Raw genomic sequence first — 25,123 nt, 5'->3', positions numbered from 1 at the left:
AGAGTACCCTAATATGTGATATTTCTAATGCTTCTTGTGGGATGACTTCTCTGTGGAATGCTCCCATTTACATGACTTACCTGCTGAAAGAAATCTATAGTGGAACAATCCAGTCCTTTGCAGGCCTGACCGTCATTAAATTTAGTCTCACACTCTTCGTGATAGCCCTGGAATGCTTAAGTCTACATTTTTTACTGGGGCTGGAGTTGTGTCAGAGTCCCAGACACAATAAGCAGAGTTAATAAGAACCCATGATTGACATCTGTTTAAGACAAGTGAGACACCTCCAGGAGCCTGACACTTTAGGGCGTGGCATGACCTAATTAAACACATTTAAACATCAAAAAGTAGTGTTCAAGATCCATATCAACGTTCACAGTACAGTGTCTTATATGGCTCTTTGATGTCATATCAGGAGAAGGTTCCAAATAAGCTGGAGGCATACAACACCACCTGCCAAAGTTAGGGAGCAATTACAAACTTTTGGATTCAGACTGGGACAATTCAAACATAACAAATCTTAAGGTAGAAATAGCCATCAAAAAAACATACTCCGTACAGTGTCACATTACAAACCACATTTGACAAGCTCAAGTTAAGTACTGCAATCCATCCACTCACCTGAGGAGCACTCTCCGGCTTACAGGTCATTTCTTGGGGTTGTAGCTCAGCCACGCCTGCTGCGGCGAAGGAAGAATGCTGATGACATGTTGGGTCATTTTCGGGTCCTGAGGAACCCATCTCATCACTAGTAGAAAGTGGTTTCTCAACAGGATCTTTCTGTTCCTGTGAACTAGACTGCGAGTCCCAGTAGCCAACAGAGCTTGTCTTTTCCACACTTGAGCTCACATCTTCTCTGAAGGTTTTGGTTAATAGCTCTTCAGAAACCATATGTTTTTCATTATTGTTACATAATACATTTTCAACTACTGGGAGCGGTTTGCCTCTTGTGGATTCATCTGGCTGTTGAGATTGTTTGTCTTTGGAACAGTCCCCTCGCTTTTTAGGTTGTTTACCTGATGACAAATTCTCTAGTTGCTGCGGTGGTTTGTCATCAAAGATTAAATCTGGCTGTTGATGTTGAGGTAGTTTGTCTGAGAAGACTTTTTCAACTTGTTGAGATGGTTTGTTCTTGGAAAATAGGTCTGTTATGTTAGATGGTTTGTTCTTAGACAATTGCACTGGTTGTTGAAGTTGTTTGTCACTGGATGATCCTTGTGGTTCTTCGAGATTTCTTTCATTGAATGATTTTTGTATTTGTTCAAGGTGCTTGCCCTGGACAGATTCTTCTGGTTGTTGTAGTTTCTTGTCCTGAGAAGATTTGCTTGGATGAGGAGGTTGTTTCTCCATGTAAGATTGCAAACACTTTTGGCCATATTTCAATTGTTTTTCTTCCGCACCCTTGACCGGAATTCCTGTCTGTGGAGTGCATTTCATTGACTCGTGAGACATTTTGTCTGGAACTCTTTTCTCAAGTTGCAAGTTTTCTGCTAATGTTTGCTGATAAGGATTGTCTTTTTTAGTGAGCAATTCCCCAAGCTGGTCAGTCTGTTTTCCAATAGAGGGCGCTCCCAATTGTTCTGCTTCTTGCATAATTGAGAATGCCTCCTCCAACTGTTGCCACATTCTTTGGGTTAATGGTTCCTTTGGTTGCTGGTATTGCTTGTCAAACGGCAATCCTATAACTTGCTGTGTCTGCTTGTCCAAGGAAATATCCATGAATTGCTGAATTTGATTTTCCAGTGAAAATCCTTCATGTTGCGGGCTTTGCTTGTCAAATGAGGAATTCACAAGTAGCTGGGCATGTCTTTCCAGTGTAGAGTTGTCAACCTGTTCAGGTGGTCTGTCCAATAAAAAGGCTTCATTTTGGTGGTCTGGTTGATACAATGAGGATTGTTCAAGCTGTTTATTTTTACTTAGCACAGAGGTATTGTTTGCTTCCTGGAGCTGATCTTGTGGTGGTAAAGCATGCTCTACAGGGGATGTCCTTGCTGGTTGCTTGGTGGAGAACTGGACTTGTTTAACACTTTCTTGCGCTTTCATTTTCAAAAGGGCTTTTTCTTGTTGAGTGTGTTTTTGTGAGTGTACTTTCAATAACTGTTCAGGTTGTTTTCCATTGTATGTAACTTGTGACTGTTGTGGGGTAGACAATATATCTGAATACTGAGATTGTTTTTCAACAGAGGAATCAGGTTTGCTTGTCACAGATTTATTTGTACCTTGTTGTTTAATTTGGCTTGACAACTGCTCTAACTGATGCTGGGACTGATTTTCTAAAGGCAATTCTGTTTTATCAAGAGAAGTCCCTGGTTGTTTGGATTTTCTGGTCTGAGGAAGTTTCCCTAGAGGCAGCCTCTGTTTCTCTGATGTGGATTTCTTTTGTTTGGTTTCTGTTTCTACATGGTTATTTCCTGCATGTTGTGGAGATTCTTTTGGAGGTTGCTGAATTGGCTCAACAGGTTTTTTCTCTGCTTCTTGGAAATGGTGCTTTGATGAAGATTTCTCCATTTGTTGAGGCTGTTTTACTGTTGTGGCTATTGACTGTTGTTGGTTCAGCTGTTCTGTTGAGTATTTCACTGATGTCTGGGACTGTTTCCCTGTTGAAGGCTTTTCATTTTCCTGTTTTTCTGTTGTAAATGCCTTTTGTTTTGCCAGCTTTTGCACTTTTGGTGATTTATCTGGCTGTTTCTCCGTCGAGGATCTCACTTCCTGTTGGTTTTTTTCCCCTGCTGATTTTTTTTCTAGTTGCTGGGATGGTTTCCTTTTTGAGGATTTCTCTGTCTCCTTCTCTCTTTTAGTATTTTTATCTCCTGCAAATATCTCAGAGTGAAGCTCATTAAGTTGTTTTGCTGAATTTTGTTCTAATGGGGGTAGATTAGAAGAATGTTTATCTAGAAATTGAGACTCTTTTTCTGGTGAGATTTCTTCTTGTGGCAGCTGTTTGTCAGTTGATGACTTCAAATGCTTGGCGTCTTTTACAGGAGAAGCTTTATCTGGCTGTTGAAGTTGGTTTTCTTTTGCGGGTGACTTCTGCTGTTGCAAATTAATTTGAGTTTCTTTATCCTGTAGCTGGGACTGCTTTTCTGAAGAGCTTGTATTCAATAGCTCAGGCAATTTTTTCATTAAGGGTTTATCGTTTTCATGGGGCTGTTTTCCTTTGAAAGATGTCTGTAGCTCTTTAAGCTGCTTTTCTGTTGAGGATTTCTCTTTAAGCTGGGATTGTTTTATATAGTGTTTACCAGATTGTTGGGGCAGTCCTGTACACTGTTTTTCTGTGTTACACTCCTTCTGCTTGGTTGGCATCTTAGGTGTTTGAGAACAAATTTCTGCAGACAACATCTTTTCTGATTGAGGTACACTACTAAGGGTAATTTCTTTTGGCTGTGGTACTGCTTTCCCAGATGTGGATTTCCCTGGAAGACCAAGAACCCGGTCTGTGGGAGTTTTCTCCACGAGAAGAGGCATTTCCTTAGTAGATGAAGAATGACAGATTACACCAGGTAATATTTTTTGCAAAGCTTCCTGTTTAAGTTTCTGTTTCTTTCGCTTTACAAAAGTGCCACTTTGACTAGGATGCTCGGCATTTGAGTCCTCTGGTGACTCTGTACTGAAGCCATTGTTTTGCACTGCAAGTTCTTCCTGAATACACTTTTCCAACTCTACGCTTTTGTTAAGTTCTTCTTCATTCACTGTTGTCATCCCATTGTGTGTAGGATGTAATAAAATATCTCCTTTAAGCTCATCATTTACTTTTATTTGTCTTTCCACTTGTTCATCTAAATGTGAAGCTTCCTGACTATCTGTATGAACTTCAAGGGATTCTTTGGGCGTTGATTGCTTGGTGGATAACTGGACTTGTTGAACACCTTCTTGTGCTTTAATTTCCAAATGTGCTTTTTCCACTAGTTGAGTGTGTTTTTGTGAGTGTCCATCCAATAACTGTTTGGGTTGTTTACCATTGTATGTAAGCCTCTGTTTCTCTGATGTGGATTTCTTTTGTTTGGTTTCTGTGTGGTCTTTTCCTGCATGTGGTGGAGATTCTTTTGGAGTTTGCTGAATTGGATCAACATGTTTTTTTTCTGCTTCTTGGAAATGGTGCTTTGAGGAAAATGTCTCCATTTGTTGAGGCTGTTTTACTGTTGAGGCTATTGACTGTTGTTGGTTCAGCTGTTCTGTTGAGTATTTCACTGATGTCTGGGACTGTTTCCCAGTTGAAGGCTTTTCATTTGCCTGTTTTTCTGTTGTCAATGCCTTTTGTTTGGCAGACGTTTGCACTTTTGGTGATTTATCTGGCTGTTTCTCCATCGAGGATTTCACTTCCTGTTGGTTTTTCTTTTCTGCTGATATTTTTTCTAGTTGCTTGGATGGTTTACTTTTTGAGGATTTCACCAGCTCTTTCTCGCTTTTAGTATTTTTATCTGCTACTAATATCTCAGAATTAAGCTCATTAAGTTGTTCTGCTGAATTTTCTTCTAATGGTGGGGGTAGATTAGAAGAATGCTTATCTGAAAATAAATAAATGTCCAATGGTGATGTTATAATATTCTGTGAGAGATCACTAGCCACTGATGATGGTATATCAGAAAAAGACGGCTTTCTTGCAGACAGCAGCAGCAGCGCATCCTTATCTTTGTCTTCATGAACAGAGACGTTTGGCATGTCTTGGCTCGAAAATAATGTTCCTTTAGTTGATGGCAATGTGTGCCTAGTGTGACTACTGTTCGCAATTTCCATCTGTGGAGGCACCACATTTTCTTCTGAAGTGTGGCCCATTATTAATTGGATTTTGGGTAACTGACATTTATGAGATGACCCATTAGCTAGAGTTTCCACAGAATCAGAAACATCTTGCGACTCATCTATGGAAAAGGTGCCTTTGACAAGTTTGTTTTGTTCGAGATCTCTTTTGCTATATTGACTAGAGCCCAGAGTACATGTGCCTCCTGCTCCCATACTCTGCTGCCCCTGTACGCCAAGTATTTTTAACTGTGGAATGTGTTCATCTTCTCCCTTAGTCGCCACATAGGAATCAATGCCATTTCCTTGATCTAAGAAATCAGACTTGATGGATGTCACTAAATGTTCACTAATTAAATCTGCTGCAACTGCCTGAGTTAGGGAGACCCTTTTTCCACTCACAGGATCAACAATACCACCACTTCGCAGTTGTTTTGCAGCAATGACCTTGACCATTTCCTCATCAACCAACCCCTGTTTTAAGGCAGATAACAAAGAAAGCCTTTTGCCAGTGCTTCCTTGAAATATGCCACCTGTATCAGCCTGCGCCTGCAGTAACCTGAGGGCAGGCTTTAAGTCCACCTTCCCAACTTTCACTGCCTCAGCAAGAGGAACAAATTCACAAGAAACTGCATCCTTAACAGCTCCACTGAGAGATATCTCAAAATACCTTTGCCCAGAATCTAGGTCAATTTTGCATTTCTTTACAAATTCTGTATAAGGAAGGATGGTACAAGTCTCTGGATCGATCATGCCTTTCCCGCCATCTGAGGAGCTCACTGCAGCCTGCACTGCCATCTCCGATAACAATCCTCGCTCAGATGCTTGGAAAAGAGTTAGCCGTTGGTCAGAGTCAGGATCCAAGATCACTCCGGTTTGTGACTGGAGCTTCTGAATGGCTGAAAGATGCTGTGCACTGACCAACCCTAAGGATAATGCCTTATCGAGGGAAATTGGTTCTGAGGTATCTGGATAGACATACTGATGTCGACAGATACTTTCCGCTTCCACAAGTTCTGGTGACAAATCTTTGTTGATAAGCCCACATTCCAGGGAGTTTGCCACAGAAAGCCTCACTCCAGAAGGGAGATGAACGATGCCACCCTCTGCTATTTGTCTGATAAGTACACGGAGTGCTGCCTGTCTGCTTAGAAGCCCCTTTTCCACCGACTGTAGAATAGTCAAAGGCTTCTTTGTTTTTGGATCTCGGATGCCATGTGTCTCCATCTGTAATCCTATGAGCTTTTCCAAGATTGCTTTTTCTGTACTTTTCCCCTTAAAGGCTTTCTCCAGTTTAATGAGTGATTTTTCACTGGATGGATCAACTAAGCCCAGATTAGAAGCTAAAGTGACAGAGAGTCGTTTGTTTCTTTTCAGGTCGATTATTCCTCCTGTGACCACCTGGCCCTCTAATATTCTTGTGGCAGTTTCTGTATCCAGAAAGCCTGCACCTGCAGCATCCTTGACTGATAAGACCATGTTGTTGCATGGATCCCAAAAGCCTGAGATCGCTTTATCAGACATGAGAACCTTCTCCATCAGCTTCTCATCCATCACACCTTCCTCAATCACCTCCTCAATAGTGAGGGACTCACCTGTGTGAGAGTCGAAGAAACCCCCAAACATGCTTTGTTTTCCCAGAAGTTTGAGGGCAGTGTGCCCTGCCACCACACCATGTGACAGTGCTTCGTTTAGAAGAGTCTGTCCAGGTTTGCCAACACCACCTCTGTGCTGGGACTGGGCTGACAGCATCCTTAGATCGGCTTCTTTCCCGTCTGAACTGTTACTGAAAAACTTGGAAGATACTTCCACAGAGTTACAAGCATCACTATCAAGCAACCTTGTGTTCTCAGATTCTGTAAGGTCGGTGACCAGTTCAGGGGAGAGGTTCCCTGCCGTAATCAGCCTCAACTGAGTTTCTACTTTTGAAAGGTTCTGACCTCCCTCATCTTCCAGTTTCACTCTGCCCACTTGTGCTTTAGTCTTCATTGCCTTTTCTTGGTCTTGGAATTTCACTTTACTTTCACATTTCAGAACCACTTCATCATGTTCCAGGTCTTCCCCCTCATCTATGGTATCCTCTTTCATCTTTTCTATGCTCTCTTGGATTCCTGCCTCCACAATGATTTCTTGATCCCCTCTCTTCACTGTTGCCCCCTGGACTTTCTTGCTTCCTTTATCTCCAGCCTTCACTCTGCTCTTCTTCCTTTTCACCTTCAATATCTCTTGCTCACCAGCCTTCATTCTGCTTTCTTTCTCTTCCACTTTCACTATGCTTTCTCGATCCACTTCCTTCATTGAGCTTTCCTGATGTTCTACCTTTGCTTGTACCTTCATTATGCTCCTTTCATCTCCTTCCTTGAGACTAGTTAACTGATCTCCAGTCTTTACTTTACTCCCTTCATCTCCCACCTTCAATCTGCTTTCAAGATTCCCCAAATCTACATTTCTTCCTTGGTCTGCCTTGCTCTCTTTGTCTTCTGCCTTCACTATGCCCACATTCTCTTCTGCCTTAAATCCGATTACCTGATCTGCTCCATTCAACCCGCTCATTCGGTTACTTTTGCTCTCCTGCTGTGCCACATTCACTCTGCTTCCCTTTTCGTCCACCTGAGCTTTGCTTCCACTTTCTTCAAGCTTCAGTCTGTTCTCATTTTCTTCTGCCTGCACTTTGCTCTCCTGGCCTTCTGCCTTCATTTTTGTTTCCTGATCTTCAGTCTTCACTCTGGTCTGTTTTTCCCCTGCTTTCACTTTGCTATAGTCGCCTTTGCCCTTCACAATTTTCCCTTGGTTTCCCTTGCTTTCTTTTCCCACAGCCTTCAAACTGCTTTCCTGATCATCGTCCTTTATTTTGCCCTCTCTGCTTCTGGCCCTCATTTTTCTCTCTCTGTCTTGATTGGTCTCATGCTTGTTCAATTTCACTCTGCTACTATGAACTTCTGCCTTCAAATTGACTGCCTGATCTTCCACCAATTCTCGGTATCCCAAGTCTTCTTGTTCTAATTTGATCTTCTCACATCCCTGTTTAACTTGTATTAGTTGGTCTTTAGTCTTCACATTGCTCTCTTGCTGACCACTGCTTAAAATGTCTAAAGACTCCAAACAACTGTTCTCATACTTCACACTGCTCTCCTGGTGTTCAGCCTTTTCGTTAATATGTCCTGACACCTTTGCTTTGCTTTCTTCACCAACAGCCTTTACATCCCTCTCCTGGTCCCCTTTGGTCTCTTGGCCTCGGGCATTCAGAGTGCACTCCTGGTCTCCCTCCTTTATTCTGTTTCCATGTTCTCCATCTTTCACTTCACTTTGCAGTGCTACTACCTTTTCTCCATTAGTAATATCTCCCTTGCTTACTTCATTATGCTGGGCTCCCTCCTTTATTTTATTCTTACAGTTTCCTTCGACAGCTCTGTTATCCTGATCTCCCTTCTTTATTCGGCCTTTAAGGTCTCCCTTTTTCAGTTGACTCTCCTGCTCTACTGCCTTTACTCTGCTTTCCTGGTCACTCTCTTTTATTCTGGTTTTATGGTCTTGTTTGATCATCTTGCTCTCCTTGCCTCCATCCTTTATTTGTTTTATAAGGTTTCGCTCATGTAATTCTCTCTGCTGGGCTCCCTCATTTAAACTAGTTTCCTGGTACACCGCTTTCATTTGTTTCTCCTGGTTTGCTGTCTTCACTTTAAGTTCCTTGACTCCAGCATTCATTTTGATCATCTGATCTCCCTGACCCTCCTGATCTTCCACCTTAATTCTGCACTCATGGTCCGCTTTGCTCTCTTGATTACCATCTTTCATTTTCGGATCCTTTTTCCTGACCTTCATTCTGCTTTCCTCACGTTTTAACTTCTCTTTTGTCCCCTGATCTTCCTTGCTCACTTGAACTTCCTCCTTCATTCTGCCGTCCTGAGCTTTCCCTTTTACTCTTTCTTCCTCAACTCCAGACTTCATTCTGGTCTTGAAGTCTACTACTGTCACGTCCGAGTCCACAATATTCTGATCTTCGCATCTTTTGGAAGAGTTACTCAACTTTTCAGATAACTCTGAGACTTTATTGGACAGTCGTGTTACTCCTATCACTCCAATCTCCATTACCTCAGCTTGCACTGCTGATGAACTGCCTTGTGAACTTATGGCCTCACTCACTTGAGCACCAGGATCCAAAGAGTTCTCTAATAACTGGTTCACCACATTCTCAGGCTTCATATTAAAGGAATCATCCTGAAGCACAGGATGAGGTTCATCAGCTTCAGTCAAACTTGCAGCTGGTATTCTGGACTGAGAGGGAGCATTCTTAGTGTCCTCAATATTTTCACCTAACCTAATGAGTCTTTGGTCATGCTCACGTTTCAGGGTTTGCTCTGTATATAAGCAACCTGAACCATAAATTTGCATTGGCATCAATCTGGGACTGTTTGCATTGTTCCTTGGCAGTTTTCCCCCATGGTCCTCTTCCAAAGGCAAACCCTGTTCACATTGCTGTGCTGGGTGTGCGGGAGGATGCAGGCTGTCTGGAGACGGACCATGATCTTGCTTCTTGTTATTCAGTTCAGCAAGACAGGACAAATGATCCGTACTAAAGTCTATATGGTCAGTCATGGATCCATTCTGGTATGTTTGTGTCAATGCTTGAACAACCTCATTCAGCTCTTCGTGGCCTAGAAGCACTCTCTGTCCGCTTTGAACGTTGATGTAGCTGTGTCTCCCCAAGTGCTCAATCAGCCATTCAGCTTCACCAGCTGGATGCCTCCCACTGGGTTCAGTCCTAGCAACAACTTCAAATCGCTGCAGACCAAGGCCACCAGGATTTACTGTTTGAGAGTCAGCTCTCTTTAAGTTGGGCATCGCATCAGGGAAGACCATTGATTCCAATTTTTGGGCAACATCTCTTTCAAGGATCCCAGACTCAACAGCTGTCATCCAAGATATGATCTCTGTGGTTTTTGCTAGGTAAAGACCCTTAATGGAGTGTCGAGCATTAAGAATTTTATGAGATAACTCAGCTGATAAGACACCTTGCTGGAGGGCATCCATAACGGCAAGGATCTCGCCTGATTCCGGCCATAAAAGACCATTGAAGGAACCCAGGGACTCCAGCATCATCAGAGCAAATTCAGCTCCCACCAAATTCTTCTGTATGGCTTCATCAAGTGTAAGTCTCTGTCCTGTGACTGGGTCTAGTATGCCCCCACTTTGGAGCTGGTGACTCAAAATTGCACAAGCTAAATCCTGGTCTATGAGGTGATGGCGCAATGCCTCATCCACTGTTAGCCTGTGCCCTCCTCTGGGATCCACAATTCCACCGGCAAATAGCTGGGCCTCCAGAAGTCTTACAGTAACCTGGCGATCGATTAGCCCCTCCTGAACAGCACGGAATATGCTAACCTTCCTTCCAGAGCTCAGGCACACCATCCCTCCTCCCAGCTGTTTGACTGGCAGCAACCTCTGCCCACTTTCCTGGTGTGTGACACACTGTTGTATCAGATCCTTTAGGCTGACTTTTTGTGCTGTGTTTGGGTCTATTAGATTCTTTGACCCTCGCTGTCGGGCTTCCAGTGAAGAGCATAAGCGGGCAGTGATGCGGCCTTGTTGAAAGGCCTCCTCTAAGCTCAAATAGTTACTATGAGAAGGGATCTTGAGCCCTCCAGCTGCCAGATGGTACTCTAAGATGTCCAGTACAACACTCTCCCTAACTCTCTGCTCCTGGATTGCTCTGACAGCTGGCAGCAGCAGCTGGTTCTGGGAACTCAATTCATCAAGCAGACCGACGGCATCTCTCAGTTCCTGGAGATGTTGGAATGTCCTTTGGTCGATAACTTTCTGGGCAAGGGCTTGCTCCAGTGTAAGCTTCATTTCAGCCTCTGGAATGACCAGGCCAGACACAGCAAGCTGGGCTTCCAAAAGCACCAGTCCTGTATCATGGTCAAGGAGTCCTTTCTGCATGGCCCTGAAGATGGGAAATATCTCCATAGTGCCAAGATCAATTACCCCAGCAACAGTCTGTATTCCCTGTGAAAGCAAACAGAAGGGCACTCAATCAATATCAACAAAGAGACCAATGCAATGACAGAACATCAAATGAAGTGCAGAAAGACGATCTCAGGCTTGCCATTATTGCCCAGTGCATGCAAGAACCAAAGCAAAGACTGCACCAAAGAATTGAAAGTATACCTAAAAATACCCAATCATCAGAATAAAGGGGACAGAAAATGCATAAAAATATTTCCAACTAAGCAAAGAATCAACCACACCACGTGGCCAGCATGAGACACAGTGTAATGCTTTGGCTGGAGCACGTGTGATCACCGACACCCACAACACAAAATGCAAAGCAGCAAGCAGCAGCTGAGCCAGCAAACACATAGAGGACAAATCTACTGACAGTGCCAATAGACGGCAACACACACTAGCCCATGAAACAGCGAGGAGCTGTTTGCAGGAGTCCTGTAAATCTATCGCCAAGTCAAGGCAACATAACAAACGATTATGAGAGTGCAAAAAAGAGTTTGGGTATTTACGTTTCATTGTAACAAATTCAGAAACGTAAAAAAAGCATGCTAGCTCAATAAGCTATCCTAACACCAGGGCCGCTTTCTCAGTGTCCAGTGTCACAACCTATCTTAACTGCAGGCCTTTTACAACAGTGTTACATCATATCCTAATTACAGGGCATTGATAGCTGAAAAATTTAGCCTTATGGCAGGACATTCCTGTTGGTGCCACACACCCTAACTGTAGAGCCTTTCAATGTAGGTTACATAATCTTCCATAACCACAAGCATTTTCCTTGAAAATCACAAGCTTTCACCAAGACCCTTGAGGCATAAAACCTGCAGCAATTTCATATCTGTGTCGCCACATATCTTAAATGCAGGATATTTCAGTCAGTGTCACAACAATTCAGAGTTGAACCAGGATGTAGAGTTAGAGCTTCCTCAATTACCATGCTTTGGGTAAGTAACCATGGTGGCTCACACCATAAACCCTCTGGGTCATGTAGTAGATTCTGGAGATGGAAAATCAAACCTCTTTTTTAGGTGTAGGGCCTTCCCTTTGGTGTCGAAAGTTAAGCTTACGGCTGGACCTGCCAACTAGCATCACCCCCTCTCTTAACTGCAGAACATACCTCTGGATCACAATATAGGCATTTCTTGTGGATGTGACACCCTATCCTGACTGTTGGGTGTCGCAACATATCTTAACTGAAGGGATGCCTTAGGAAATAACTCAGCCTTAATGTGAAGGCTTCAAAATAGTAGTGAAGCAATACATCTCATGTGAGGTGTTTTCCTGTCCATTTCACGGCCTATTCTACCTGCGGAGCTCTTCAGTACATATGACAGTTTATATTGGCTACAAATTCTGTGGGAAGTGTTGCAATATTAACTACTTGTCAAGCCTTCTCACGGGGGCCAATCCACTCATTTCTACAAAGCCTACAACATGAATGATCTGGTATAGACAACAGTGCACACTGAGACAGGAAAAATATCTCTAGAGGCCAGTAATCGATGTCTCAATCAGCTGAAATAATCACAAACAAAACCTGGCTCTGAGCTGCAGAAAAAGTAAGGAAAGTAGCCAGCATAAAATGTGATCCGATGCCTGAACTATTTATGAGGTTAGTGTGAGCATGCGCCACCGAAAAACATTCATGTACCAAACAAAAAGTGGCAAAAGGACACATTGAACACAGGGATACAGACATTCTAACCTACTCCACCCACAGGAGGGAAGGAAAAGCTTGCATAAAAGAAAACATCAAAGGCTTCTACTTACCAATCAGGAGGTGCTGCCTTCTGCACTTAGAGGCAAGAGAGCCCGTAGGAGCAGCTCGCTGAACGACACACACAGTGTAAGCTTGGTGTTAGCATCCAGCATGCGACTTTTTCTTTGCACAGATACCCACACGCTTCCTGCTGGTCCCTTTAGGTCTTTGGGGCACAAAGCCCATCAAATGTAAACTCGGATGGGTTAGTTCCACTCGCAAGCAAAGATGTCAGTTAATGTGTTTGAGACAACAGGACTTTGTCGAACCCCACACACCATGCTCAGTGCAGCTACTAGTTTTGGTCATGATATTTTTACTCATTTAATACACTTTTGCTTGTTTGTAGCGGTGGTTAAACACTTGACACATGAGCCTTTTGCACAATGAGGTATCAGCTTATATTATGAGCAGGGATGCTAATGAACACCTCCAAGGAGCTCAAACTAAGTCAGACATGAACTCAAGGCAGGAATTTAGGTTACTCACCTTTGATAATAGATTTAACACAGATTTATCTACAGAAATACCCCAGTCAGCAGTGAACTAAATGGGCATTAGGATGTGGTTAAGTAACTTCAGTTGTAGAGTTGTCACTACTTCAGCAAATACAACAGCCCAGGTATTAAGGTTCCCCAGAAGTTCATTTTAGACCCACCTTAATACCCTGCCCCACAGAAGCCATGAGCTAGGGGGAGAATCAAATTTAGAAAATGCATTACAAAACGAAAAACCCATAAGTACAAATGGTGGTTCAAGATGAACCTATGGAAAGATAGAAAAATCTTCAGAAAAACATTACCGAAGGTACGTTACTTGTTCCTCTAATGAACACTTCTTCCCACAGAGTGCCCATCAACAAAAAGACTCCCTCAAGAGAAAGTACCATTAAAGGTGGGTCTGAGAGCACATAAAGAAAGGAGGAGGCCTGGGGAAAACAATGCTGCACTGCCAAACTAAAATCAGATGCATTCCAATACATACTAGCCGACAAGCAACTACTTAGTAAATTAAGGGACAGATTCCGGGGGACAGCCGTGCAAATATCTGAAATCTCACTACTCTGATCAGTGTAGAAATGCAGTCACTTCTCCAAGCAGAATGTGCTCTATCCCTTCAAGGGGATCCATCTTGGCAATCTAAGAACAAAACCGTAGGCAGAGTACAAGCTGCATTCCTCAATGATAGGAGTCAATTCCTAACATCAGTATTCTACACTTTGTGAGTTGATAAGAATCAGAAGAAAAACAGTTAGGGATAAACCTAACACCTTGACAGATTACAACCAGAGTAGTTAAGGTGCCACCTGGAGCCCAATTTTGAGATAATGGTTTGTGGATCTAACTTGATGCCTAGGATATTTCTGTACATGGGGAAGCTATGTTAAAAAGTATCATCAGAATTATCCACACAGAGAAAATCTTGCTCGTTTGGAGTTACTGGGAAGCCCACTTTGGAGTTTACCTATGGGTTCGAACACAGGCATCATGGGAAGAAAAGCCTTCACAACCACCTGATGGCTCTCAGCTGCCATCAGGTGGAGAAGGACCCTCATTCCCTGACAGCAATAGGGTAAGGTTTACTCTCCATTCCAACAAAAAACAAAAGGCAAATATATAGCTTGAACAACCTCAAATGGGGAGCCTAGGACAACTAGGTAAGAAAGGTACCTCCTAGTTGATACTTCAATGTGCAAAATGCAAATGAACATAAACTGATGAATACAAAACAAATGTGCACACAAAACCACAATGACATTTAGCACAGATAATTCACTGCCCACCTATTGTGGTCTACCCACAATGATGAGCGTGAGATGAAAATACAATATTTGCCTTGTGTGTCTGGGATTATCTTGAATGTCACATGATAGGGAGATTCATATTAAGCAGCAAGGTGAGGACATTTTTACAGGGCCTTAATAGTAAAATCAGAAAAATAAGTGGGTGAGCGGTTGGAGAAAAGGACAATAGGTGGTGATTTATCAGCAATATGGGGCACAGGGAAGGGCCAGGATAATGGGCAATTGTCATTGAATGGGGCATAAAGGCAAAAATTAAGTCATAGTGGGAAAAGCCTGCATGGAGCACACAGGCAGGAATCGGTCACAGGGTATTTCCTACTTGCATGGGAAATAGCTATAACAAGGAAAATTGACACTGCATGGGGCACAGTGAAGTATGGGGTGAAATTTACACAAGAGACAATGCGTCCATAAGCATCTTGTCTTGGAGAGTAGCACAGGTGGCGATCGGATAGGAAAACTCTTTACCTTCTGCTCAGCCTCCTTAACCAGCTGTCCTTGGAGCTGCTGGAGTTGCACAGCGGAATCACTACGCAGCTGATTATATGTCTCCTCAAGAGAGGTCAACTGTGACTGGAAGTCTTCCTTCTCCTGAACCGAGAGCCTGTTGAAAAAGCCCAGTTTAGCACAGCTTTGCAGGCCAATCACCACCTCTCAAAATCTGCTCATAAAAAAGATAATACCCCTCCCCCACACTTTATAAAACTGAGAAAGAGAGCGATAGAAACAAGCGTAAAATCATCAATTGCTATTCTACATTTCTGTTGCTAAGGTCTGGTGGTGCTAGTTTAGGGCTCTTTTCAATATATAATACTAATGTGCTATTAGATATGTTCTTTCAAAACCACCAAAACGTGGGGCTTCTATTGCTAGTCTCGAAATTTCTTTCACAAAGTCCACTCAGATAGTTATTGATGTCCTTTTTACATGTAGTAACAAGCATTGGCATAGCCAATAGGTCTCGCCTTTGGGACCTTATAAGTGTTTAGCCATGCAACAGTTGATGTTGTTGCACCAAGGATATTGTGCTGCATAGCTAAATACTTATAAGGTCCCAAAGGTGAGATCTATTGGCTATGCCAATGCTTGTTTCTTATACACAGGTGTGCCCTGAGGCAACAACAAGATTTAAAAAACTGTGTTAAATATAGATTCAGGACGTGCACAACCCACCTCAAGACTTGTCTTGGATCAAGCCAAGGATCAAGGAGGCATTAGAGTCGGTCCACGAGATGAAACAAAACCTCTGCATTAAGTGTTCTCCAATGTGACTCTTACTTCACTTTTATAAGTGTGTGTGTGTGTGTGTGTGTGTGAGAAATTGTTTGTGTGTGTGAGAAAGTGTGTGTGTGTGTGTGAGAGAGAAAATGTGAGTGTGAAAGTGTATGTGTGATTGTGAAAAAGTGTGTGTGAGAGTGTGTGTGTGAGAAAGTGTGTGTGAGTGTGAAAAAGTGTGTGTGTGAGTGTGAAAAAGTGTGTGTGTGAGTGTGAAAAAGTGTGAGTGTGAAAAAGATTGTGTGTGTGAGAGTGTGAAAAAGATTGTGTGTGAGAGTGAAAAAGTGTGTGTGAGTGTGAAAAAGTGTGAGTGTGAAAAAGTGTGTGTGAGAGTGTGAAAAAGTGTGTGTGAGAGTGTGAAAAAGTGTGTGTGAGAGAGTGTGAAAAAGTATGCGTGCAAGAAAAAGTGCGAGAAAAAGTGCATGTGAAAGTGCGAGAGTGCGTTTGCAAGAAAGTGTGCATGAGAATGCGTGCAAAAGAGTGCGTGCGAGAGAGTGTGTGAAAGAGACAGAGTGTGAGAGAGAGACACTGTGAGAGAGAAACAGAGTGTGAGAGAGAGACAGAGTGTGAGAGAGAGACAGAGTGCGAGCGAGACAGAGTGCGAGAGAGACAGAGTGCGAGAGAGACAGAGTGCGAGAGAGACAGAGTGCGAGAGAGACAGAGTGCGAGAGAGACAGAGTGTGAGAGAGACAGAGTGTGAGAGAGACAGAGTGTGAGAGAGACAGAGTGTGTGAGAGACAGAGTGTGAGAGAGAGAGTGTGAGAGAGACAGAGTGTGAGAGAGACAGAGTGTGAGAGAGACAGAGTGTGAGAGAGACAGAGTGTGAGAGAGACAGAGTGTGAGAGAGACAGAGTGTGAGAGAGACAGAGTGTGAGAGAGACAGAGTGTGAGAGAGACAGAGTGTGAGAGAGACAGAGTGTGAGAGAGACAGAGTGTGAGAGAGACAGAGTGTGAGAGAGACAGAGTGTGAGAGAGACAGAGTGTGAGAGAGACAGAGTGTGTGAGAGACAGTGTGTGTGTGAGAGAGTGTGTGAGTGTGTGTGAGAGAGTGTGTGAGAGCGTGTGATAGTGTGAGTGTGAGAGTGTGAGTAAGGGCGTGAGAGTGCCCCAAATATCATGTTTCAATATAGGACACTGGTAATGCAGCCATTGGTCCAATAATATACATTCTAGATTATACAGGAAGAAAAGAACATTTTACGTTTACAATGGATAAAAAGTGAAAGCACGCGAGCTTCAATGGCAGAAGATACATTCAGTTCCTAGGAAACCTCAGAAGGCTGCTTTGCACTGGAACCAGACCTGTACCAGTGCAAAGAATCGCGCTCCAAGCCTATCCCTTACAGCGTTGAGTAACAGGGTGCAATGAAGGAAACATTCAAGGCTACCTGGTGTCCAACGTAACTGGAGGGGCATGCTTTAAAAATACACATTTCTCTTTTGTGTTTGTCTTCAAATTGTCGAATAAAGTTAATTGTAATTTCTTTTGCCAGATTGCAATACAACAATATTCCACACACAGTGCGTTGCGAGGAGTCGAACTTTGCTCACGGTAGGCCCAGTTGGTATTTATACCTCAACAATAGGTAATTTTGAATTTATTTTGATCTGAAGGTTAGTGGGTTTCAACTATATCAATTAATGACATTGGCACGCTTAACTTTTTGTACATCGGTTTGGTATTCGAGCAGTTAATAATCTCCTGGTGAGGGCGTGTGAGCGGAATGCTCTTCCTATGATGCGCCCGTCATCCGCGGTTTGTGGACTAGCCCCTAAAAGAGTGATCACGCGCGCCATATTATAATCATTTTAACCGACTGTATGTGTTGTGAATGCACTCCGAGGCGCAGACCGCAAGCTTGAGGCCAGCAAAAGCCTCTGGTAGCACTTTCAAAAGCCGCTCACTAAATTTCTCGCAGAGCAGCGCATGCGCCGGCTCAGCGAGTCCTAAAAACAGACAGGGCCCTGCCCTCAACATATAATTATTTTTGAAGCCTTCTTAACATTTTAATCATGGGAAGCACGTTTTGGCCTTGACATTAATTTTACTGCCCATCATCGGGCTTTAGGGACTTCATGTTAATGAGCACAGAACTTTTTGAAGACAACTCATACATGCTCCTAAAAATGTTAGACCTATGATGATATTATTCGGCATTGAAAAGACTTTTGTACTGTTACAATAATTGCATTAGACTTAGTGGTACACTTCATGGTATCACACAAGTGCTGTTTGTACATCTTTTGTTTCAAATATTTGTTTTCTGTCACAAGTGCTTTTAACTATCTAATGACACTTCTCTACAACCGAATGAACACGTTAATTACCTTCAGTAACACTCATTTGCAATGGATACTCTAAAGGGCTGTAGATACTTTCCCTTTTCAATTTCCCCAGGTGCAAGACTGACTCAGGAACATTTCTTAACACTCATAACCACACAGAAGTAGTTGGAGTCATTGGACTTTTTGGCAGCTTTGCAACGTCTCCAGAAGTGACAGGTCAGAGCTGCATATAGGTGCCATACCTACACACTGATTTCAGCTTTCGTTTGAGACTTTTCTGGACCTTCAGACACTGCTCAACCATGACAGATTGAAAACATGACAGTGTAAAGAATCATAAGTGTCCACTCCACAAAACGGGTAGGTCTCGAAGGAGGCAGCAAGTAGATAGAAACCATTAGAAAGAGTGTTACCGATTTTTTCAATAGATATCAAAACAATACCACTCAAAAGGTGGAGAGTCTGAGGCGTGGATTAACACAAGGTAGCCCTGAAAGATCGAACAGGTGAAATGACCCTCCCTGCAGACTTAAGCATCAAGACAGTAATGAATGCTGAACGTGTGGATGGATGCCACTGTGGAAGCCTGGCATGTACAGCATCGGAACACCACTTCACACGCAATAGTGGATCTAGAGGAATGGGCCGAAAGGCACACTGTAGCAGGGTAAACACATTTTTAGGAACAGACCATTCATCTTGACAAGGTTAGTTTCTGAAATGCCCTTCCATTTTTAGCATCTGGAAATGTAATACAAATCTGGTTATTCACCCAGTAATCCTTAGCCCAACTCATGTAAAAACGAAGTGCCCTCTTGGGATTCAGGCAATGAAGCCTCTGTTCCTAAAAGAGGGGTGTGGTGGAGAGAGAAAAATCAGGCAGCATGATGGACTGTACCACATTAAAGAGTAATACTACTTTTGGTGGGAAAGAAACCAGACTTTGAAACATCAATTTGTGAGGGGAAAAGGTGGTATACGGTCGCTCTACTAACCGCACCTGTAGCTCAGACACCATAGGCTTTAGTAATATCAAAGAGAAAAACAGTCTTATTGGTCAGCAACTTTAGGGAATAGGTGTGCATAGGCTCAGATGGCACGTTCCACTGTGGCATGATAAAAGTGCATAGGGGGAAACATATATGCAGCCCTTTCTAAAACTATATAACAATTGTTCATTTAAACAATTATGGTTGGCCAGGCAAACATATAAAGGCAGAAAGGGATGACAAAAAACCTTTAACATTACCCACTACAAAGTCTTGTCTGGCGAGTGACAAAACAAACATCAGATAGTTTGACCTAAAAAGGATCAGCCTGAAAGACCTCATACCAGTCAGCAAACAACTTCCTTGTGCCATGTTGCTTTATGCTGGTCATTGGTGTAAAGTCATCAGGATAATATCCACTTTTTCAGAAGGAAAATCAAACCGCTCATTCGGTTCAGCTCAAACTCCATGAAGTCAGGGTAGGTTGTGGAGGTCCAGGTGCAGAACACTGCACCACTGAATATCCTCCCCAAAGAGGTAGAGTGGTGGAAAAATAATCAAACTCCAAAGGTCAGAGTTCCACACTCTCCTGACCTAACCTGGGGCTAAAGGAATGATCTAAGCACAGTTCGTCCTGAACTTCTTCAGAACTCTGGGCAGAAGTGACTGTAACGAAAAGGCATACAGGGGACAGCAATCCCACTGTATGTAGAATGCACTTCTAGGGAGCCTTTAAGCCTCCAGTGTGCAGTAGTCACAACACTACCCATTTGCAGCAGTGGCAAAAAGATCTACCCAAGGCATGTCCCACAGGGCAGAGGGCTCCAGGTGCAAACTCCATTTGTGGTCTAGCAGGTGACATCTGCGGAGCTCATCCAGTCTGGCATTTAGTAAGCCTGTCAAATGACTGAAAGGCAGATATATCGCTTGGAGGTCAACACCAGGATGCAAAGAAGCCTCAGTGCTGTCTATGGTGGAAAACAAGAGGGTGCCCGAAACATAACCTGAATGTCTTGGACTCGCGGAGGGGGTTGAAAGGCCTTGAAAGCCACAATGGCCAGTATAGACTTTATGAGGAGAATCCTCTTTGTTGCTTGCAGATATAATTTCTGTTTGTTGATTGACAATTTAATGGAGGACAGCAGAGAGATGGATATCTTCAGGATGCATGCTACTGACTGCCGGGAGCTCACTTTCAACAGCCAGTCATTAAGGAGTGGGAATCTGTGTATCCACACCCTGCAAAAGTGAGCTATGACCACTCCCTTCTTCTATATAAACAACCAGGGGGCTGTGGTTCCCAAAATCCGGACCCTGTGGTTTTCCCGATATCGAGGTCCAATACCCGTGTCACGAAACCTCAACGTACCGAGACGATTTTGGTGTCTACGAACCGATAATGATTAGGACATCATTCCTATGTATTTGCGCTACAATCGAGGGTTGCCAACACCCCTAAATCACAATTTCCGTCCCAACCCTTAAACTCCATTTTGTGAACGGCATCCATCTTGCATCTTGCCCTCATGATAAGTCAATTAAAGGTCGAGCTTGATCCAAATAGACACGTCCACCTTTCATGACTTTCCCCTGACCTGTCCCAACTGACTCCACTGTCTTCGGCCAAACCTGTTTAGGCAGCTCCTCACCCAGTGGCCGAATGCGATAGCATCTACACATAACATTCCACGAACCATTCACTACATACAGCCCATGTTTCCTTCAAACACGCACCTGTCCCCGTATCTTGTTTATGGCCCTTTTATGGCTGGGTTGTACCTTCCTTTATTGGTGGTTCATCTATATCTGATGGGAGTTCCCGATCCCAACTGGGTAATCTATCAGCAAACTGGACATCTAAAATATGGGCTTGCTTACATGACTTCGCTCTTTGTATTGTTGTAGAAATATGTGTGTTGCCATACCATAAACTCAAGAATTCTTCCTTGAAGCCATATATTTGATATATAAGGAGACGGCTGGTTCTGTAAAAACGAACAGTCTCCCAAGAACCTACTCTCTGTGTGGTGTACTTCTGGGACACGTGTTACTTGGTAGCTACCAATAAAACTTGATCTTTGACTGCGACTAGAAGACTACGTGTTTCTGTGGTCCGGAACAAGGGAACTCAGAGGTCTTCGGGTGTTATCCCCTGACACCAGCGGGTTCCTAAAAACCCGTTACCTCAGTTGGCGCCCAACTCGGGGCGATATCAAGCGGTGACGGTCCAAGCCAGATGTTCGTGAGGAGCTTCGTGTGAAAATTCCGGAGGACGGCCAGCCACTTCAGCGACCCCTGTATGTCGACGTGGTTCCGAAGGTCTTTGCTGCGAGGTTCCCCGCGTCCCGACGGCTACGAAGGACTGCTGCCCTGACTATCGCCTTGTTTTGGACCCAGTGATCCTTGGTAGAGCGAAACGATAGACGAGTCTTCTAGCGACGTCATCGATCTTCAAATACTTCAGTTAAGTATAAGTGGAGCGTCTCCTAGTCCTTAGTTTGTTCTTAGTTTTTGGTATTCTTGAGATACGACTTGATTTGGAACTTGCAAGCCCCAAAGCCGAAGGACTCGTGTATTCACGAGAAATATCGTAATAGATAATCCTTTGAAGTTTGAAGCTAGACCAGTGAGCGAAGATGCCTGGTTTTAGCAAACTTGGAAACTTGTTTTGTCTTGGTTGTAGTAAGGACTCCCAATAGGAAGATTCTTGTCCGGTTCCTCCAATTGGAACTCCAATGTATGAACTCTATGTGAAGCACGGCGTAGGTCCTATCACATAGAACGAGGTATGGATAAAATACACCCGCAAGGACGGTGTTTTAAAATGGCCCCAATATGGTAGTTTCGACCAAGAAATATTAGATAACTTAGAGGTCAAATTGTTCAAGAAGAAAACCCGGCCGGCAATGTTTGACTCTTTCCGCTTATGGCGCAAGGAAGCCAAACAGAAAGAAATAAGACTAGCAAAAAAGAACAAAAGAGGTATGTCAATGGTGCAAGCTGCCGTTGCATACAGAGATAACGAGGAAGAGCAGGAGAGCGAACAGATGCTTAGGAGCAAGAAACTAGCGATAGATAAATGTTACCCAATGCTGCCAAATAGAGGAAAAAGTCAACAGGAAGGATCCGAGAAAGATCCATTGATGTCCCACCTATTAAATTCTCCGCCACCTTATGCACAAAATGCCACAGCACCTCCGCAACCTTTCGTTGCACCTTTGGTAGCTGTAATACAGGCTCCTTTACCGCACTCACCAGCTACTCTTCAGCTGGCTCCTGTTTCTTTGGCACAGCCTCCTCAAGGCTCACCGATCACATCTATTTCTCCTACCGTTCCTTCTAAAATTTCGCCTAGCGCACCTTCTAGTCTCTCTGATACTCGTTCTACGAACATTTCTGTTTCTGCTTTGCGTGTCTGTTCTACTACCAGCTATTCCTCCATCTTCACCTTTCGTCTGGCATAAAATGGCCAGCATTGTTACTAACTTTCCTTCACCACTTTTTCGGTCGCCTAAAACGACCCCTAACACGGAACGAAGACAATTACGAAGCCAAATGCCTGATTATCAGGAAAGGGAAACATTGAATAAGTTAGCACGAAATTGGGCTATGGATACAGCGAGATATGATGTAGAGTCTGTCATGAACGTTTTCCGTCAATGGGATGAACCAACGCAAAGATACGTCTTTGAGCAGATGTGTGTTTTCCTGTGTGAGGATTTGGAAGATAATGGTCAGAAGAGCAACCTGCAGGAGTTGTGTAGGTTACGATTTAAATTTGGAGAGGGTATGATAGTTGGTCCCGACGTTGAAAGAGCAGTAGAGATATTATTATCACATCGAAGTACAGGTGGTACTTCTGGGTCATCCTCTGACAGTGGTATGTATAGTAGGAAAAGAGCGAGACAGTACCCTATGAGAGAGGTTCCTCCGGTTTGGAGGGAAGGTGATGCAAACGCAGTTCCACCGGTTCTGCCTCATTTCCAGCGTGTATGGGTACATGTCCCCTGGAAAAGATCCGAAGTTCTAGCACTCAAGCAGACACTACCCGATCCCCGTAAAAACCCGACTGGGTATTATAAGGAGTTGTCCCAAACTGCAAGCTCATGTATAATGAATTTAGCAGATATAGACATGTTGTTTGGGAACATTGTTCCACATCCTTTATGGAGTAAGATACGTCATACGGATCATGACCAAGAATTAGGTGACTCATGGGCAAACATTGCGACTACAGATGCTAGACAAATCGGTGGTTTCAAGCCTGAGCCGTTAATAGTTGAACTTCCTGGTAGAATTATCGCATACATGAAGACAATTATGCCTGAAGTACGTGTAAACTGGGACAAGCTATCCGCGTGCAAGCAGAAGAAAGACGAGAATGTGTCTGACTTCTTCACGAGATTTGAGGAAACCTTCACTGACCATAGTGGTCAGGATATGGCTACCGAGGGTGGCCAAAGACTGTTTGTAGACAAGTTTGTACACAATTTGCTTCCTGAATTGTGTGCTAAACTAAAAGACTCAGAAAGTGCTTGGGCTGTCTCTACGTCAGCGCAGATCCTAGCAACAGCCCAGTACTATGAAAATAGGCGTAAAGACGAGTTAGACAAGGCAGACAAAAAGACGAAAGATTTGAAAACTAAAGTTCTTCTCCAACAGGCCTATCAGCCTCGTATGGCTAGCCAGCCTAATTATCAACAGAATCAGCAGTACTCTAGAGACGCGCATGGAAACGAGCTTTCCCATCAGCGTCCTACGTAATGGCCCGAATCAATGTGCGTATTGCAAAGAAGAGGGCCATTTTAGGAATAATTGTCCGGCTCTTGCACAACGTTTAAACGGTGCACAAGGTGTAAGGGAAAGAGGTGTTCAGCATGCCTCTAGAGGTAGAGGCCGTGGAAATTTCACTCAGAATATAACTTCATTTCCACCTCAGAAATCAATGAATAGCTTTGATCAACAGGGTAATTCATCGTCCAAATCAGCTCAGTACTATGCTGACGACTATTACACCGAACACGACAATGAGAGTATCGATCGCTAGGACAGCCATGGACAAAGAGAGGGAGTTGTTTCAGTTCCAGTAGATCAGGATGGACCTTATGTCGAGGTAATTACCTCAGGAGTGTCAGAGCCATTTCTGCTGGATACTGGTGCTACAAAAAGTTCTATTATGCACTCAAAACTTCCTGGTGCACCTTTGTCTGGCGAAATGAATGTCTCAGTAGGCTTCTCTGGCGCCCCTGTTAGAAACCCGATCTCTAGTCCTGTTTCCGTTTCTGTTGGCCCCTGTGAATTAGAAGCACCCCTCATTCTTACAACAGGTTGCGGTGAAAATTTGTTAGGATTGGATTTGCTAAAGAGGTTGTACGCGACTTTGTATTGTTCTCCCTCGGGAGTACAGCTTACTTTAGGGAGAAAAGTCATTTCTCCAATGTACTTGTCAAAAGAAGGTATCCCAACAGAATTGTCATCACTTCCAGATATACTATGGGCTAATGGTTCCAACGATGTAGGTCGTTTAGAGATAGCACCGTATGTCATAACTTTGAAAGCAAACGTCAGATTGCCACGTATTCCCCAATACAAAATTTCTAACGACTGCGAACAGGCATTGTTAACGATCGTTTATGATTTGGTCGATAAAGATGATATCGAGGAAACAACAGGAAACATTTGTAACAGTCCAGTTTTACCGGTCTTGAAACGTACTGATCCTTCACAGCCCCCTGTGTATAGGTTTGTGATTGACCTCCGAGAAGTAAACAAGGTAGTTATACCGCAGTTTCCAGTCGTCCCCGACATTACTGCTTTATTGACAATGGTTCCAGCTTCAGCAGCTTGGTTCTCGGTGATTGACCTGAAGAACGCTTTCTTCAGCATCCCGATCGCCGAAGAGAGTAGAGACCTTTTCGGCTTCAATTTAGGAGGACGAAGCTTCCGCTTCAAATGCGCTCCTCAAGGCTACTGCGAAAGTCCATCAATATTCAGTCAGGCTCTGAAAACACAACTAGACACAATTGTACTGCCAGATGGGTCAACATTGATTCAGTACGTAGACGATCTACTGATCGCTGCAGACACTGAAGAGATTTGCAAGGAAGCTACGTTGTCGCTATTACGTCACCTATGTGACATGAAGCACAAAGTCTCCCTTTCAAAACTGCAATTTTGTCGACAAGAAGTAACCTACCTAGGTCACATCTTATCGAAGGAGGGAAGGAGACTGACACCAGAAAGAATACAGGCAATCACAGAACTAAG

General features: G+C 43.6%; 1 protein-coding gene across 4 annotated transcripts in view; it reads right to left on the bottom strand.

The window, feature by feature from the left end:
- Positions 1–25,123, bottom strand: part of MACF1 (microtubule actin crosslinking factor 1) — a 990,087-nt gene that overhangs the window by 524,826 nt on the left and 440,138 nt on the right. For 3 of the 4 annotated variants that reach the window (XM_078680764.1, XM_078680763.1, XM_078680766.1), the window contains exon 35: positions 14,775–14,910. In XM_078680764.1, coding sequence (XP_078536890.1) covers positions 14,775–14,910 — 136 coding nt within the window. Of the gene's footprint in view, positions 1–621; positions 10,744–14,774; positions 14,911–25,123 lie in introns of all 4 variants that reach the window. The other variant, XM_078680765.1, reaches the window with a different exon arrangement.

The sequence above is a fragment of the Lissotriton helveticus genome, chromosome 3_1, assembly GCF_964261635.1.
Source record: "Lissotriton helveticus chromosome 3_1, aLisHel1.1, whole genome shotgun sequence".
Lineage (NCBI taxonomy): Eukaryota > Metazoa > Chordata > Amphibia > Caudata > Salamandridae > Lissotriton > Lissotriton helveticus.
This window is presented reverse-complemented; position numbering and strand designations above follow the sequence as displayed.